This window comes from Kryptolebias marmoratus, linkage group LG17 (genome assembly GCF_001649575.2).
Source record: "Kryptolebias marmoratus isolate JLee-2015 linkage group LG17, ASM164957v2, whole genome shotgun sequence".
Taxonomy (NCBI): domain Eukaryota; kingdom Metazoa; phylum Chordata; class Actinopteri; order Cyprinodontiformes; family Rivulidae; genus Kryptolebias; species Kryptolebias marmoratus.
In genome coordinates this window covers 10,850,748-10,864,910 of record NC_051446.1, presented here as the reverse complement: position 1 = coordinate 10,864,910, position 14,163 = coordinate 10,850,748, and the positions used below count along the sequence as shown (strand labels likewise).

General features: G+C 44.1%; 1 protein-coding gene across 14 annotated transcripts in view; it reads left to right on the top strand.

Moving 5' to 3' along the window:
- The window catches only part of wu:fj29h11 (protein NO VEIN), a 46,702-nt gene that overhangs the window by 17,765 nt on the left and 14,774 nt on the right, over nt 1-14,163 (top strand). For all 14 annotated transcript variants that reach the window (XM_037980690.1, XM_037980687.1, XM_037980689.1 and 11 more), the window contains 17 exons: nt 1,080-1,304; nt 1,408-1,517; nt 1,739-1,948; nt 2,505-2,616; nt 2,690-2,897; nt 3,964-4,111; nt 4,229-4,406; nt 4,587-4,764; nt 4,996-5,122; nt 5,254-5,373; nt 6,001-6,151; nt 6,235-6,347; nt 6,719-6,869; nt 6,962-7,210; nt 7,359-7,571; nt 11,938-12,119; nt 12,254-12,437. In XM_037980690.1, coding sequence (XP_037836618.1) covers nt 1,080-1,304; nt 1,408-1,517; nt 1,739-1,948; nt 2,505-2,616; nt 2,690-2,897; nt 3,964-4,111; nt 4,229-4,406; nt 4,587-4,764; nt 4,996-5,122; nt 5,254-5,373; nt 6,001-6,151; nt 6,235-6,347; nt 6,719-6,869; nt 6,962-7,210; nt 7,359-7,571; nt 11,938-12,119; nt 12,254-12,437 — 2,859 coding nt within the window. The remainder of the gene's footprint in view (nt 1-1,079; nt 1,305-1,407; nt 1,518-1,738; nt 1,949-2,504; nt 2,617-2,689; nt 2,898-3,963; nt 4,112-4,228; nt 4,407-4,586; nt 4,765-4,995; nt 5,123-5,253; nt 5,374-6,000; nt 6,152-6,234; nt 6,348-6,718; nt 6,870-6,961; nt 7,211-7,358; nt 7,572-11,937; nt 12,120-12,253; nt 12,438-14,163) is intronic.

Here is a 14,163-nt window from a genome sequence, read left to right as displayed (position 1 = left end):
GGATGGTGAAACTTACCAAACCTACAGGTACATGTTGTTTCTTATTACCAGTCATGAGATAATGGGCATGATTAGTTGTTTAAATATTTAGGATTGTTCTTGAAAACAAAAAATAATAATAATAAAAAAAAACATGCCACAGTTCTTACAGGGAGGATTAGGAGCTCTGTTTTTGTTAGGATTATTTATAACTCTGAAATTAAATTGATTTACTACAACGTTGGTGTTGGATCCTGTAAATATAAATCATATTAGGAAGTTATTGTAATTTGCACATCTTTTATTAGCCAGCTAAAGATTGTTTTTTCCAATACTGAAAAAGAAAATGACTATCTAAGCTCGGAAAGTGTTGAATTTCTTTGTTTCGGCTCCGGGTCAGTTTGTGTTTCAGACAAACAGACATTCTACTGATCAGTTTTATTAATATCATTATTATTATTATTATTATTATTTGGGGCTGTAGTTCTAGATATTTTCCGAACCACCTTGAATCTCAAGACAAAAATTTAAAAAAGCAATTAATTTCAAATCATGAATTAAGCTCCTAAGAAATAGGAAAAACGACTGTTTACCTAAAAACCTGAACAAGCCAGGTTATGTTTATCTGTAATTCATACAAGGAGCATCCACTTAAATATATCTGTACCTCAGTACACTTTTGAAAATGTCTGTCTTGTGTCATGGAAACGGCATGTTATTTTGGGGTTTTTTTGTAAAACATTCTGTCTAAAATAATCTATGTGGCTATGATCGCAGGGAGCTGGTGCCTACTATGATACGTGCGTATGGTTAGTCCAACATGATAACCAATTCCCCATCAATTTACATGTTTTGATGTATTTTTAAATAGGGTTTTTTAAAACCACATGAGCAGAAGTGGATCAAAATTGTGATAGAAGTCGAAGAGTAACAGCTGAATAGTAATAAATGTGTTTCAATGCAAAGGCACCCTTATCTTTTCTCTGTCTAAATAACATTTGAAATAAATTGTCCGCAGTATCTGTGCACAGGTTATAATTATCTGAGGTGTAAACCGTCTGACTAAGGGCTAAAAGTGATTTATTTTCTTTCCAACGCAGCAAATACAGGCCTGGCAGCGTTAGAGGAAACACCCGGTTTGCTGCTTCGGATCACCACAGACACGGGAGACAAACACTTCAGCCGGGCTGCGGCGGACCTCGAGCCCGTCGGCACAGCGGGCCACCTTGTGTCCATGGTGGTAGCAGATGGGATCGACAATGCCCCCACAGCCCTCCTGGCCAATCACATGGAGAACTCTCTGGCGGCAGCTGTTGCCAAAGAGGGTAGAGAAGCTGTTTGTTAATAATGAGGAAATACACGCGGCTGGTGTTTTGCATTTCACCCGCAGCCTGACTGAGCCGTCATCTCCGCGTGTTGTGTTCTCAGATCTGAGCCAGTCTGAGGAGGACGTGATGTGCTACGGCAGAGTGGCCAAATTCTTGCTGAACTGTTTGATACGAATCCCCACGAGAACCTGCCAGGCTCTCCTGCTGCAGGTCAGTGGTTATCGTCAGTGAAACAACACCGCGTGTTGTTGTTTCTGCAGAAAAGATCCGTTAAAGCTCGTATAAATGGAAGACATTACAGCGAGAACAAACGATCTTGGTGGGCGGTGTTAAAAGCATGTTATGGTTTTCTAAGAACTCAACAAGAAGTAGAAAAAAAAATAAAAAAATCTAAAGATGTGCCGATGTTCCTGCGTGACTGTGACTTCCAGGTGTTCTTGGAGCCCTTCTCCCGCGTCCTGGGCCAGGCCAAGTCCAAACAGGTCCTGATCACCGTGGCCCAGTCCGACCCGAAGCACCTGAACTGTCTGCACCAGCTGGGCATCCTGCTGGGCGTCCAAGACTGGGTCAGAGACTACCAGAAAAAGCTGAGCCCAACTCAGAACCAAAACGCGTACGCCGCACGCGCCGATCAGGCTCAGGTGAGAAGGCACAAAGAACAGCAGAACGTTTTCGTCCAAAAGGGAAAAACTAATAGAAAAGGATTTAAGTCAAGCTTAGTCAGCAATAAAAATGAGTACCGCTCCTATATTTTATGAAGACAGGATGTTGCAGGGCTGGATGTTGACAATCCATCTGTCCAATCCGCATCCTCCTAACTTCAGCTTCCCTGCTGACTGCCGGCTCTCCGCTTCCATGTTCATTTCATGGAGTTGACGGGATTTTACACCAGTGTGTTGAATTTTAGGAAGATCTAGAGTCTAGCTGAAGACATATCATTTCAAAGACGGCATGTGTTTGTTGATATTGCTCCCATTTTGGCGGCCGTTTTGCGACGTCACAAGTTCTGACTAGACAATGAGAGGGAGTGGTCCTTCTCTGTTTTTAACTCTATGGCAAAGAACAAAACCTTTGTAAAGTATGAATGAATGTAAACAAACTAGATATCACTGTCAGATAACGGCTGTATGTAGCATGGTATTCACCATTTTTGTGTTTTGACTTTAGCTCCTAATTGTTCTCCTCCCTTGCTTTCAGCCGAACATTGACTCTGAATCCAGCAGCCTGTCTGCCGGGACCACGAGCGAAGACGACTACCTTGACGACAGCAGCTCTGTGTCGTCTCAGCTTGACCACAGCCTCCAGCAAGGTTAGTGAAATCAAAACCTTTCTGTCTGAACTTCTTGCTTTCCTGGCTCACCGACTGAACGTCGTTTTTCTAGTCAACGGTGACCATGTCGTGAAGTTTGACGAGGAAGAGGACGAGGAGGAGCTGTACGAGCTGGCTTCAGTCGCGAACGGAGAGGCCTCGGACCTCAGCAGCGACGCTGAGGAACAACTCGAGAAGCCCGAGCCGGATGAGAAGGACGCTTCCAGCTGCCAGTCAGAGACCTTGTTCCACCAACAAAGAGACGTCATCGAGGACATCAGGTTTGTCGTTTCCTCAGGTACCGTCAAGTCTGATCCATTTCCAGCGAGCCAAGGTGTCTGACAGTGGTCCAGTTTTCCATTACATTTTAGTTTTTTTAACTTATATTTAAGTAAAATTAACTTGATCGCAATCAAAATCACAAATAACAAGATAAAGGAGCCTAAAATAAGTCTTTTGTTCCAAAAACAAATCAGATTATGAGCTTTGGCAGTTGCTTAAATAAAGAACAAAGAAAAAAAAAGTCATTTGTACGTCAGAAAATAACTTCTCTTTGACTTCTGGTTAAGATGTGCTTTCTGATACAGCCTAGCCTAAATTACAAGCCCAGACAACAACCGAATGTAGTAAAATGGGCTACAATTTTTGTACCACCCACAAAGCAGGTGGTTCCCGACACATCAGCTGGCTCCCAGACCACAGATGCTGCTCCGCGAGCCAGCCTAACATTGCATGTTTGCAGACTGTTGCTGCTTAACAGTCAACACATTACTGCACAAACTACTGCAAGCCAATAAACATAGTCTATCCAACTAGATAAACAAATATTATTTTATTCACATTGTCCTCAGAGCTCCGAGCTGCTCAGAAAAACCCACTGATGTATTGGCATACACTAGAAGCTCAGTTGTTGGTTTTTTTTTGATGATTTTACAGTAATTCAATGCTACATTGAGGTTTAGTCCAAAACAATTAGACGATGGCCAGTTAAATGTTGTTTTCTTTGTGTGCTCTTGCATCTCCTCGGTGCATACTGAGGCTGTGTGGCCATTAGTTAAAGACACTGCTTCCATTAAATCATGTGCTGTTGTCAGCTGGATCTCTCTTTGGTTTAAAAGCAAACGTAACCCCACATCAGTGACTTTGTATTCTGTTTGGCCAGAAGTTCTCCTATAGTTGGACATGCTGCAAACAAAGAATCACCGGGTAATGTCCACCAGCAAACAAAACAACAACAAAAGAAACACATAAACACACCTACAAACTGCCCACAGAAAGGCCCCAGCATGCAAACAGCTGCTCCGAGCGTCAAGCCCTAAAACCGATTTGCGACTCTTCCTTGTTTAGAAAAAGCGAGTTTGGCATCGGGGTGGAACTGAACGCGGAGGGTCAGAAGCTGATGCAGGTCCACCAGGAGCGACTGGGCCGCAGCTTGGACCGCCTCTCCACTGAGCTCTACAGCAAAGACACGCACTTCGTCCTGGAACTCATTCAGGTGGCCGCTAATACACTCCCACTGCTTAAAGTTGAAACTAACGATCTATTTTGCTTTTAAACTGTTAAAAAACAAAGAGGGACGCTTTTGGAACTTTTTTCGTGTTTGTTTTTTCAGAACGCTGACGATAACAGTTATCCCTCGGAGGCCGGTGTCGTTCCAGCGCTGGCATTTGTTATGGAGAAAGACTGCATCACCGTCCTCAACAATGAGATCGGCTTCCAGGAGAAAAACATCAGGGCCATCTGTGATGTGGGTTGCAGCACGAAGGGCAAACACAAATATGGATACATTGGTAATTATGTCCATCAACCTGTTTGACTCTTTTCTTTATCTCAGACTAACCGACGGCCATTAAATATGAATAACTATTAGCTCTGTAACCTTTATTTCCTCTTCTGTGTGAGGTACATTTGATATCAGAGTCATTCATGTGGTAGATTAACGATCACCATGGTTATTCTGATTCATACAGGGCAAAAAGGTATTGGGTTCAAGTCTGTGTTTAAGGTCACAGACTGCCCTGAGATCCACTCCAATGGATTCCACTTGCACTTTGACAAGACCAGCGGCCCCATGGGATACATCCTTCCCCACTGGACGGAAGACAAGAGACCTCTGGACACACTACCAAAGGAGATAAATCAACACAGGTTGGATTATTGAGGAAAATACTCTGTTTCCTCTGCAGGGCTTTTTATTGCCTTCACTGACAGCTTAAAGCAGAATATGCAGATTATTTAATTTATTTGTAATTCTTGTTGCTTTCTATATTTCAAAGTGCTTCTTCTCAGACAGCTATTTTTTTATATAAGCTAACTACTTTTGGAAATTTCAAACCCACAATACCTTCTGTTTTTGGTTCTTTTTCCTTTTTTAATTAGCTGGACCACCAAAATCTGCCTTCCTCTGCGCTCTGAAAGCCATCAGACCAGAAACCTTTTCCACGACGTGCACCCATCCCTGCTGCTCTTCCTGCACCGCCTTCGCTCCATCACCATCTACAATCAGGTCAGTCACTGTCCGCTCACGCAAGGAGGAAAAAAAAACCAAACAGCTGCTCATTCTCGTCTATGTTGGATTTAAATGTAATGCTTACTCGTTTCTTTTCTTCCTTTTTTTTTTTTTCGTTCGTCCCGCAGAGTGAGAAGCGCCTTGTGACCATGACTCGCAAAGACCTCAGTCACAATGTGCTCGAGGTGGAGCACACGGAGGGCGTCGAGCGCTGGCTGGTGGTCAAAACCACTCTGCAGCCCAAGAAGGTGATGCTCACAGCCAGTTTGATTTTGTTTAGATTTTAGCAACAGCTGAATAAACTAATGCTTTTCTTAATTTAGTATATGTAAGTGAAAAAAAGTACTATTCAGTGAAAAAAAACTATATATATTTTTCTAAATTTTATTTAAGATGGAAGGTCCTGTTAAGCTTTATCATGTACTTTCAGGAAAGACAAGACAAATAAAAAACCAAACAGCAGCCTTACAGAAAAAGTTCATATAAAACACATAAACAGTTACTGTATACATATGTATGAATAGGAAAAATAGGAGCAGATGTTTATCTGTAGTCACCTTCTGAGCTCTTGCAGTCTTGGTGTGATTTCTAAAAGGACTGAAGCAGCATGATGGTTGCAGTCAAACCACTGCTGTTATGCTTCTGAGCTGCCAAGTGAGGTAACAACAGAGGTGTAACGGCTCATATATGAAAGGGCAAGGTGGCGTCGCAGCTCGAGGGTGCGGTGCAGTGATGAAACATGGTCTGAGCGACCAGCTATGAGCTGCTCAGCTCACAGTCCTGGCCATCACCACCTACCTGCCCACCTGTGCCTCACGCGCTTGTGTTTGGGTTCTCCTCAAATCACCGCAACTCGTGACCCGTTTCTCCTTCAGATCAAAGAAGACGTCGAGTCGACAGAACTTGCTCTGGCTTTCCAGCTCGGCAGCAACGTTGCGGAAGATGACGTCGTTTGCCAGCCTCAGAAGCAGCCGGTGTTTGCCTACCTGCCCCTTCGTAGTTTCGGTTTACGCTTCATCATCCAAGGTCAGAATCAAATGACCATAAATGGGTTGTTTTGTGTTTGCAGAAATTAAATGATGCCCTCTTTTTTTTTTTTTTTTTTCCAGCTGACTTTGACATTCCTTCCTCTCGGGAAGATGTTGACAGGGACAGTTCGTGGAACCAGTGGCTTCGATCAGAAATACCTCAACTCTTCCTCCAGGCCATGGATGTGTTCATTGTAAGACAGCTGTGGTGCTAGAGAAAACGCACAACATGGCAGGGCACAGACTTGGCTTTAAACAAGCCTGTTGTAGCTAAAAAATGAGGAAAAAGTCTGAATCTGGATTTGTGGTTCATCTACAGCAGTGGTGTGCAATCCTGGCCCTGGAGGCCTACTATCCTACATGTTTTAGTTGTTTCTCTGCTCTTCAGCAGGTCTTCAAGTTCTGCACAAGCCTGTTAATCACTCAGTCATTCAAACCATGTGTCAAAGCAGAGAAACACCTAAAACATGCAGGATAGTGGCCCTCCAGGACCAGGACTGGACACCACTGATCTACAGGGTGGTCATAATGTCATACATGAGTTAATCCTTGGATTCTGTTTCAGGCTCATCCAGACTTCAGGGGTCTGAAGGGTCTGTGTCAGTTCCTGCAGTTCATCCCCCTGCCTGACGAAGTGTTGGACTTCTTTAAGCCCGTCGCTGGGCAGATTATCCAGCTGCTCAAAGGAAAGGCCTTCCTGCCGACGCTCAGCTCAGGTATTACTCCCACCTGCGGAGCATGAAAGTTAAAATCTTCCAAACAAATTTAAAACAAGAATCGTGTAACTCCACTTTTGTTTTTAAACCAGGCGGTAAGGCTGTGTACAAGCTGCCGTCTCAGGTGGCCGTGTGTCAGGACACCGTGATCCGTGACGTGATTGGCGGTGACGAGCTGGACAAGCATCTGTCTCTGTCTTATCTCCATCCGGGTCTAAGCCCCCCGCCACCCACCTCCCTGCTCACCCAGCTGGGAGTCCGACACATCCGAGGATCAGACGTTACCACGGTAACTACAGCCATGGCAAAGGAGTTGGTGAGCGCGAAGGAAATCCACTCAGGTGCGTGCAGAGTGATAGTTCAACAGCTCACTGGAAAGTTCTAAACATTGTCCTGAAAGAGGATAATTTTCTTGTCTCTATGCTCATGAAAGACAAACAGCCATTTAATCCACATCGTGTTTATTTCATCTGTTTGCCTTCTTTACAGAGGGAGGACTTCGTCGGCTTGCCAGGCTGCTGGTTTGTAACTTTCGAGCTATGGAGCACGGCTACGGAGAGGCAGATTCCATCCTGCAAAACCTCAGAGATCTACCCATAGTGCCTCTGGCTGACCAACGTGTGGTGGCACTGAGTGGGGAGGGTGTGTTCTTTCCTATGGAAGAAACCAAGACTAAGAGAAAGAAAGCTCGAGCTCAGACAGGTAACAGATAAATGAAGATGTTTAAACTCTTAACTGAAACGTATATAAGGTCCCCTTTACGTTGTATGATGACCCCGCTACACTCACCACGACCTCTCCTGCGCCCTCAACACGCTCTACACAGTCAGCTCACCACTGCGCTAACACGTATGCCCATAATTGCATCACGCTCTTGCATAGATCTCTTAGACGACATCAGGGAGCAGCTACAATAATGTGTTGGCTGCTAGAAGATCACGCCGCGCAAGGTTGTTTCCATGATCATGTCACGAAATGCCGATTTGTCCCTAAAGACAAAAAAAAGTTTCAGAACTCTGCCTCCTTCACCACCCTGCTGCTGGAGCAACAAGACAAACCTCTTCTCGAACTCTATCGGCCCCACCTGCACGTCTCTGACTTTTACTTTTCACGGCAGAACACAGCTAACAAACTGTGACTGCAGTTATGGAGGCTGCTTGCAGAAGACAAGTAGAAACCATAACACGGAAATACATTTTCAGTGATATAATCGAAGATTTGAATAGATCTGGATTATATTATTTTTTGCGTCATGAAACACGCAGCTGAAGCCCTGAATGCCCAGGTCTGACCGCACTGACGGTGTCAGCCATGCTGTGGAGGAGGAAACATCATTCAGCCGAGCGACAAGACGCAGGCGAAGGGGTTTTCGATGTAGAACCGTGACCACATCCACCCTTCATCCCTCCCCATCCAGCAGCTGAGCGTGGCGTGGTATTTGTTGGCGCGCGGAGAGCGTGAATTAATTGTTGCAGCCGCGTGGATCAGAGTGTTGATTGGAGAGCTGCTGGAGCTGTGTGGGGTTCCGCAGCTTAGGCATGAGGCTGACGCGGCCGGTCCTGCTTCAAATTCTCAGGGACCGAGCCCGTCCCGTGTTGTCAATACGCTGCCACCATGACGATAAACCACCACAACCTTCATATGGATGTTTCGTAAATGTTCAAACCCTGCAAAGACTGTCCCCGTTCTTCAATCATTTTTAAACGTCATAGAGGGGTAGTCATCGAGTGAAGGGGGCCTAACAGTTGCAACAATGATCCCCTTACATCAGTGGTGTCCAATCCTGGTCCTCGAGGGCCGCTCTCCTGCATGTTTTTGTTGTTTGCCTGATTCAGTGGTTGTCTTCCCTTCAGCAGGTCTTCAAGTTCTACAGAGGCCTGTTAATCACCTATTCATTCAAATCAGGTGTGCTGAAGCAGAGAAACAACAAAAACATGCAGGATAGTGGTCCTCCAGGACCAGGATTGGACACCACTATCCTACATGTTTTGCCTTACTTGTTAATATAGGCACAGAAGAAAAAAGCCTTTTGAGTGATGTCTTGTTAAGATATCACAGTGTTTGACTGTTTTGCAATTTCTGTGCTGAATAACCTGAACGCCAATCCAGCAGAGCAGACTGAGGACTGGATAGTGCCTTCTCACAAGTTCCAATTTACTAGAAATGTAACTGTTACACAACAAAAGGATAAATAATAGTCAAAAAGGGGCACATGTTCCACTCTCCATCTGTGCTTTAAAATTCTTAGCAGGGAAACAAGTTCAAAAGCCTGAAACCAGCGTGAAACAACACCTTCTGTTACATGAGCAGTCGGGACAGCAGAAACTTCCTGCAGAACGGATTCAGACTCCGATAGTTGAGCAACAGTAGAACCTCTTAAGGCCTTGCCCTGATTCTAAGAACAGGCAGCTCTGCAGCCACTTATAGACATTCAAAGTAAAGGAAACCACCCATGTTCTAAGTCACCACATACAAGAACTGCACCAAAGCAGCGCTTTAGAGCAGCAAAGCATAAATAATTTATGTTCACACTCTGAAGTCAGTGCTCTGTCTTCGTTTTTTTTTTCATCTTTTAATCATGTCGGGTTTTTCGATTCGGCTTCTTGACAAGCAGCCTCATGTTCTAGTTTCTCTCTTTTTTTTTTTTTTTTTTGTTTTACGTCAAGCTTCAGAACAGCACACGATCACCACCAAGGAGATTATTTCTAAATCAGAGTTCCCATTAAGGATGCCAGTGGATTAGCTTTTTCCCAGTATTCTGTTTTCATCGCAATTTTGGATTTGCAACACCTCCCGGCAGCTTTCAGAAACATACAAAACAGACATCAAAATGTGCTTTTCATAGCAGCACATTGCTTGACTTATAAAACTTGTAAAAAAATTAATGGGATTTTGGGGAAACCAGTTCTCTTTGGAGGTTAAGGCTCAGACATAATCACAGTAGAAACATTCAGAGTTTAAATGGGTCAGAGAAAGCTGGGCTTTTCACGACTGCACTGGAGTTTGGATGTCTTTAATTGTTTTTAGTCTTACTTTTAGTTTTACCACAAAATGTTCAACTTATTATGATGATGCAGTTTGAGCTGTCTAACTTTTTCAAAATTTTACAAAGCAACTCTTTGTATTCCTGCAACCTTCACACCTCTTATACAGTTCATACATCAAAACATAGAGATTTATCTCTTATTCTCTCACCGTTCATAGGATTTAAGGCTCCAGCATACTCCATAAGATGTCACAAAGTTGGTTTGCGTTCATTTTCGAACACACCTTTTATCGTCCACGAGACGCTCTTCTCAACTCTCCTGTCCTTGTGCAGAATTTTGCTTCCCTCACCCCAACCTGACGTGTTTATTAAACAGACTGAGACAGTACATGCTGTTTGGCATTTGCAAATATGACTGCGCTTAGTAATGAGCGAACGAAGGGAACGTGTCCTGATGCTGCCCGGCTGAGGCCCACTTCCTCCGGGCCACCGTAGCTACGAAGAGCCGCCTGTGTCTCTGCGGTCTTTTTTAGTTCACAAGTTTCTAAGTTTTGTTGGAACAGTTGTAAAGACGGCTGTATTTCCTGCTTCTCAGCGGAGCAGTAGAAGCAAAATGGCTCCTTTAAAGCTCACCGGCTTTTCCCCATAAACAACTTCTGACCAGTCACACGATACTTGGCACAAACCCCTGTGAGGAAAAGAGCCAACCACATGAATGAGAGCCAATTTCGTGACCTCTCATGGAGTATGACAACAGCCTTACGGTTTTATCTAAAATCCCTCCCAGAGTGCAGAGTTCGCACAACCAAACTCTCATTGACGTCCATTGTTTCTGAGCTCAGAATGTTCCCTTTAAAACCGGAAGGGAAGGATTTTTGTAACTCGTCATAAAACATCTGATGATCTAACACTTCTGACACTTACAGTTTAGGCATTTTTACTCTTCGACTTTTTGTCTGAGGTTTATGTTTTAGTCTGTGTTTCTATCTGCCTCTCAAGAGTGCTGTCCGAGTGTGAGTCAAACAGGTGTGTGGTTACCATGGTGATCCTAATTAGCCACTGGCAGCAGCTTTAACATGTCTCTTGATCTTGGTTGTTTAAACACTTCTTATACAGTTTATTTAACAAAAACCTAAGAATTATTGTGTCATTAAAGGCATATTTTAAATAGCTGACCGAAATCAGCGCTTGAATCTTAACATGTTTTTGTCAGTCATCGCACGCTTACAACTGAGAAGCAAAATAAATTACGGTAAAGTCTTGCAGCATAAAAATATAGTCATCATTAGCCATGAAGTGGCTAAAAGAGCGCAGCTGCAGATGTGGATGCGGACAAATCAGGACCTCCGTTTGTCCGCATCCATGCGCCTCTCTTTATCTGCATGACTCTGTCAGAGGAAACAGCGGACGTGGAGAAATAAAGTCCGTGACTAAGCAGGGGGCTGCTTTTCAGGTCAGTGGTTGCAGTCGGAGGCATCTCTCTGCGAGTGGAGTGCGCAGCACGAAGCTCGGGCTGCGCTGAGAGGTGAAGCCAAGTGGACAGAGATGTGCTTGATAGCTTTAAAGAGACAGCCAAGCTAAAGACGGTGTTCTTCTGAAATATTGAGCAGTACAGGCTTCGGTGGGGAACCCAGGCTTCACAGGCAGCCTCGGATCGTAGGAAAGTAGGTCATAACAGGCAGAGAATTATTTTTTTTTTTTTTCAATCAGGACGTCAAAAATCAGAATGCCCACATACAATAACCAAAAAGCATGTTTCACAATCTTACACACATTTATGAGTCCTGATGAAACATCTGTAGTAGTTTAGACAAAAAAATCTTTACCAAACCCCTCCGGTTTAGCCTCATTTTAGCCATTTTTGCTCGTAGGTTATTTATAGTAGGACACATCTGGTTTTTACAGGCTAATGTTAAAGTTGTTGCTTTTTTTGGGGTCCAGTTTTAAATAATAGTAACTGTTTATGTCAGCTTTAGTTGATGAAGCATTCAGTAACATACATATAACCAGAATAAACCAATAATGCTGTTCACTGCAACTGCGCTGATACAAATACGGCCTTTGCGTTCTGCTTTTTAACAGGACCACTGTCTGAGTTATACAAGGATCTGAGTGTAGTTCACCCCTCCCTGCTGAACTGTCTGGAACCCCTGGAAAACCAGCAGGTCCGAGAGCTGCTCAAAAGACTCGGGGTTCATGAGCTGGAGCCGCTGGAGCTGCTGGAGCAGCACATCTATCCCACAATAAGGAGCGACAAATGGAAGGTAACGCACTACAACGACAAGTTTGTTTGTTTGTTTGTTTTTCTCCTGTGCACAGTTTTTGTTCTAAAGGGTTTGCTTCTCTTTCCTGTATTTTTTTTTTTTTTAATTTTCTTTCTGGGTTCATCCAACACAAGTCAAAGACTGAGTCGGTGGTCGTGAGTTACCTGGTTTTCATCAAGCAAAACTCCTCTTCCAGCCAGGAGTTTTCGGACATCTCAATCCCCGTCCTCACCTGCAGGGGTTTGCTTTGCCCGGCCACAGAAAGGGTGCATTTTTCTGAAGAGTACGGCAACATCAACCTGCCAAAGAAACTTCCTGGTAGGGAGAGACCTGCAGTTCTTCATACTGACACCAACACACACAGTTTCTTTTCTATTCCTACTTTTTTTTATTTCTTTATCTAAAGCAGGCCTTGTTGATTCAAGTAACAGCCAAGCTGGGATGATATCATTCAGATTAGGAGTACACAAACTTGCAATGTGCGATAATATCATTTAATATTGGGATGGTATTGACGATAAACTTGCAACATATTGTGCAGCCCTAATTGATATGTGTCTCCCCTCATTACAAACCAAGGTTGCTGGAGGTTTTCTGAACGGGTCTTTTGTTATTAAGGCAGCCAACAATATTCGTTTTTGGCGTACAGCTTGATGTCATCCATGTAGAGGAGGTGACTGATGACTGTTCCACTTTGGAACCGGTAACCATAGTCACTCTTTGTGATGATCTGGCTGAGGGGGTTCAGAGCCACGCAGAACAAGAGTGGGGACAGAGCATCACCTTGGTATATGCTGCATTTGATGCTGACTTGTGCGATTGGCTTTAAATTGGCCTCTAGAGTTGTCTTCCACATTTCCATTGAGTTCTCAATGAAGGCTCTTAGTAGCCTGTTGATGTTGACATGTGGAGCATCGAGTCATAGGCTTTCCTGTAGTCAATCCAGGCAGTGCACAGGTTTGTGTGTCTGGTCTTACAGTTCTGTCGACCAGTAGCTGGTGCTCGGCTCAGGTATTGACCCATTTGCCTATTTGTCTTAGCCGCTATGATGCCTGACATGAGCTTCCATGTTGTATAGAGGCAGGTCAGTAGTTGGAAGGAATTGCCCCTTTCCATTGATCTTTCATGATCAGGACTGTCCGGCTTTAGGTCAACCACTCAGGGTGGGTCCCTTCCATCAGTAGCTGGTTCAGCTGTCCTGCTCGGCGTTCATGGGGATCAGTCAGTTTCTTCAGCCAGTCGGTGTGGATCATGTCAGGCCCTGGTGCAGTCCAGCTTTTCATTCCTGAGACTCTGTCCTGGATGTCTGACACTGTGATGGATACTGGGAGATTGGTGATCTTAGATCCTGTAGCCATGGAGCATTATCATTGTGTGATGCCTCCTCCTCCCATATCAGCGATGGGCAATCCTGCTCCCCGAGGGCCACTATCCTGCATGTTTTACTTGTTTCTCTGCTCCAACACACCTGATCTGAATCAATGGGTGAATAACAGGCTTCTGCAGAACATGAAAAGGTAATTTAACGATTGAATCAGGTGTGTTGGAGCAGAATAGTGGCCATGCAGGACTAGGACTGCACGTGCACCTATATGCTTCTCCAGTATTGTTTAGTTTCAGCTCTGGGTGGGTCTACTTTCATGTTTTTCTGAGAATACACTTTGAATAGTGGGGTGGAGAATATTTTGTTTATTCTCCCGGCTTTTGTTTCTCTAGTGGGTGTGTGCTTTTTAGGCCGGTAGCCAAAGCTTTGAGCTCTTCATCAGTCTCATGGAGATGAAAGTGATTTCCTCCCATGTCTTGTTTTGACTGTCTAATCATCCAGATCCAAAAGAGAGATCCACTTATTACCATCAGGGCTGAAAAGAACAGAAGGGGTAACATTCAGGTAGCTACAATCTCAGTTTTTGGCAAAAGCCTAAAACTGGGATCAGTGAAAGGTGAAATTATTTAAGCTTGAGATCATTTAATGGTAAAAAATGTGATTCTTCTGCACTATTCTTTTAAATAATTACCATGTCAAGAGATTTCCATGTCTCCACTT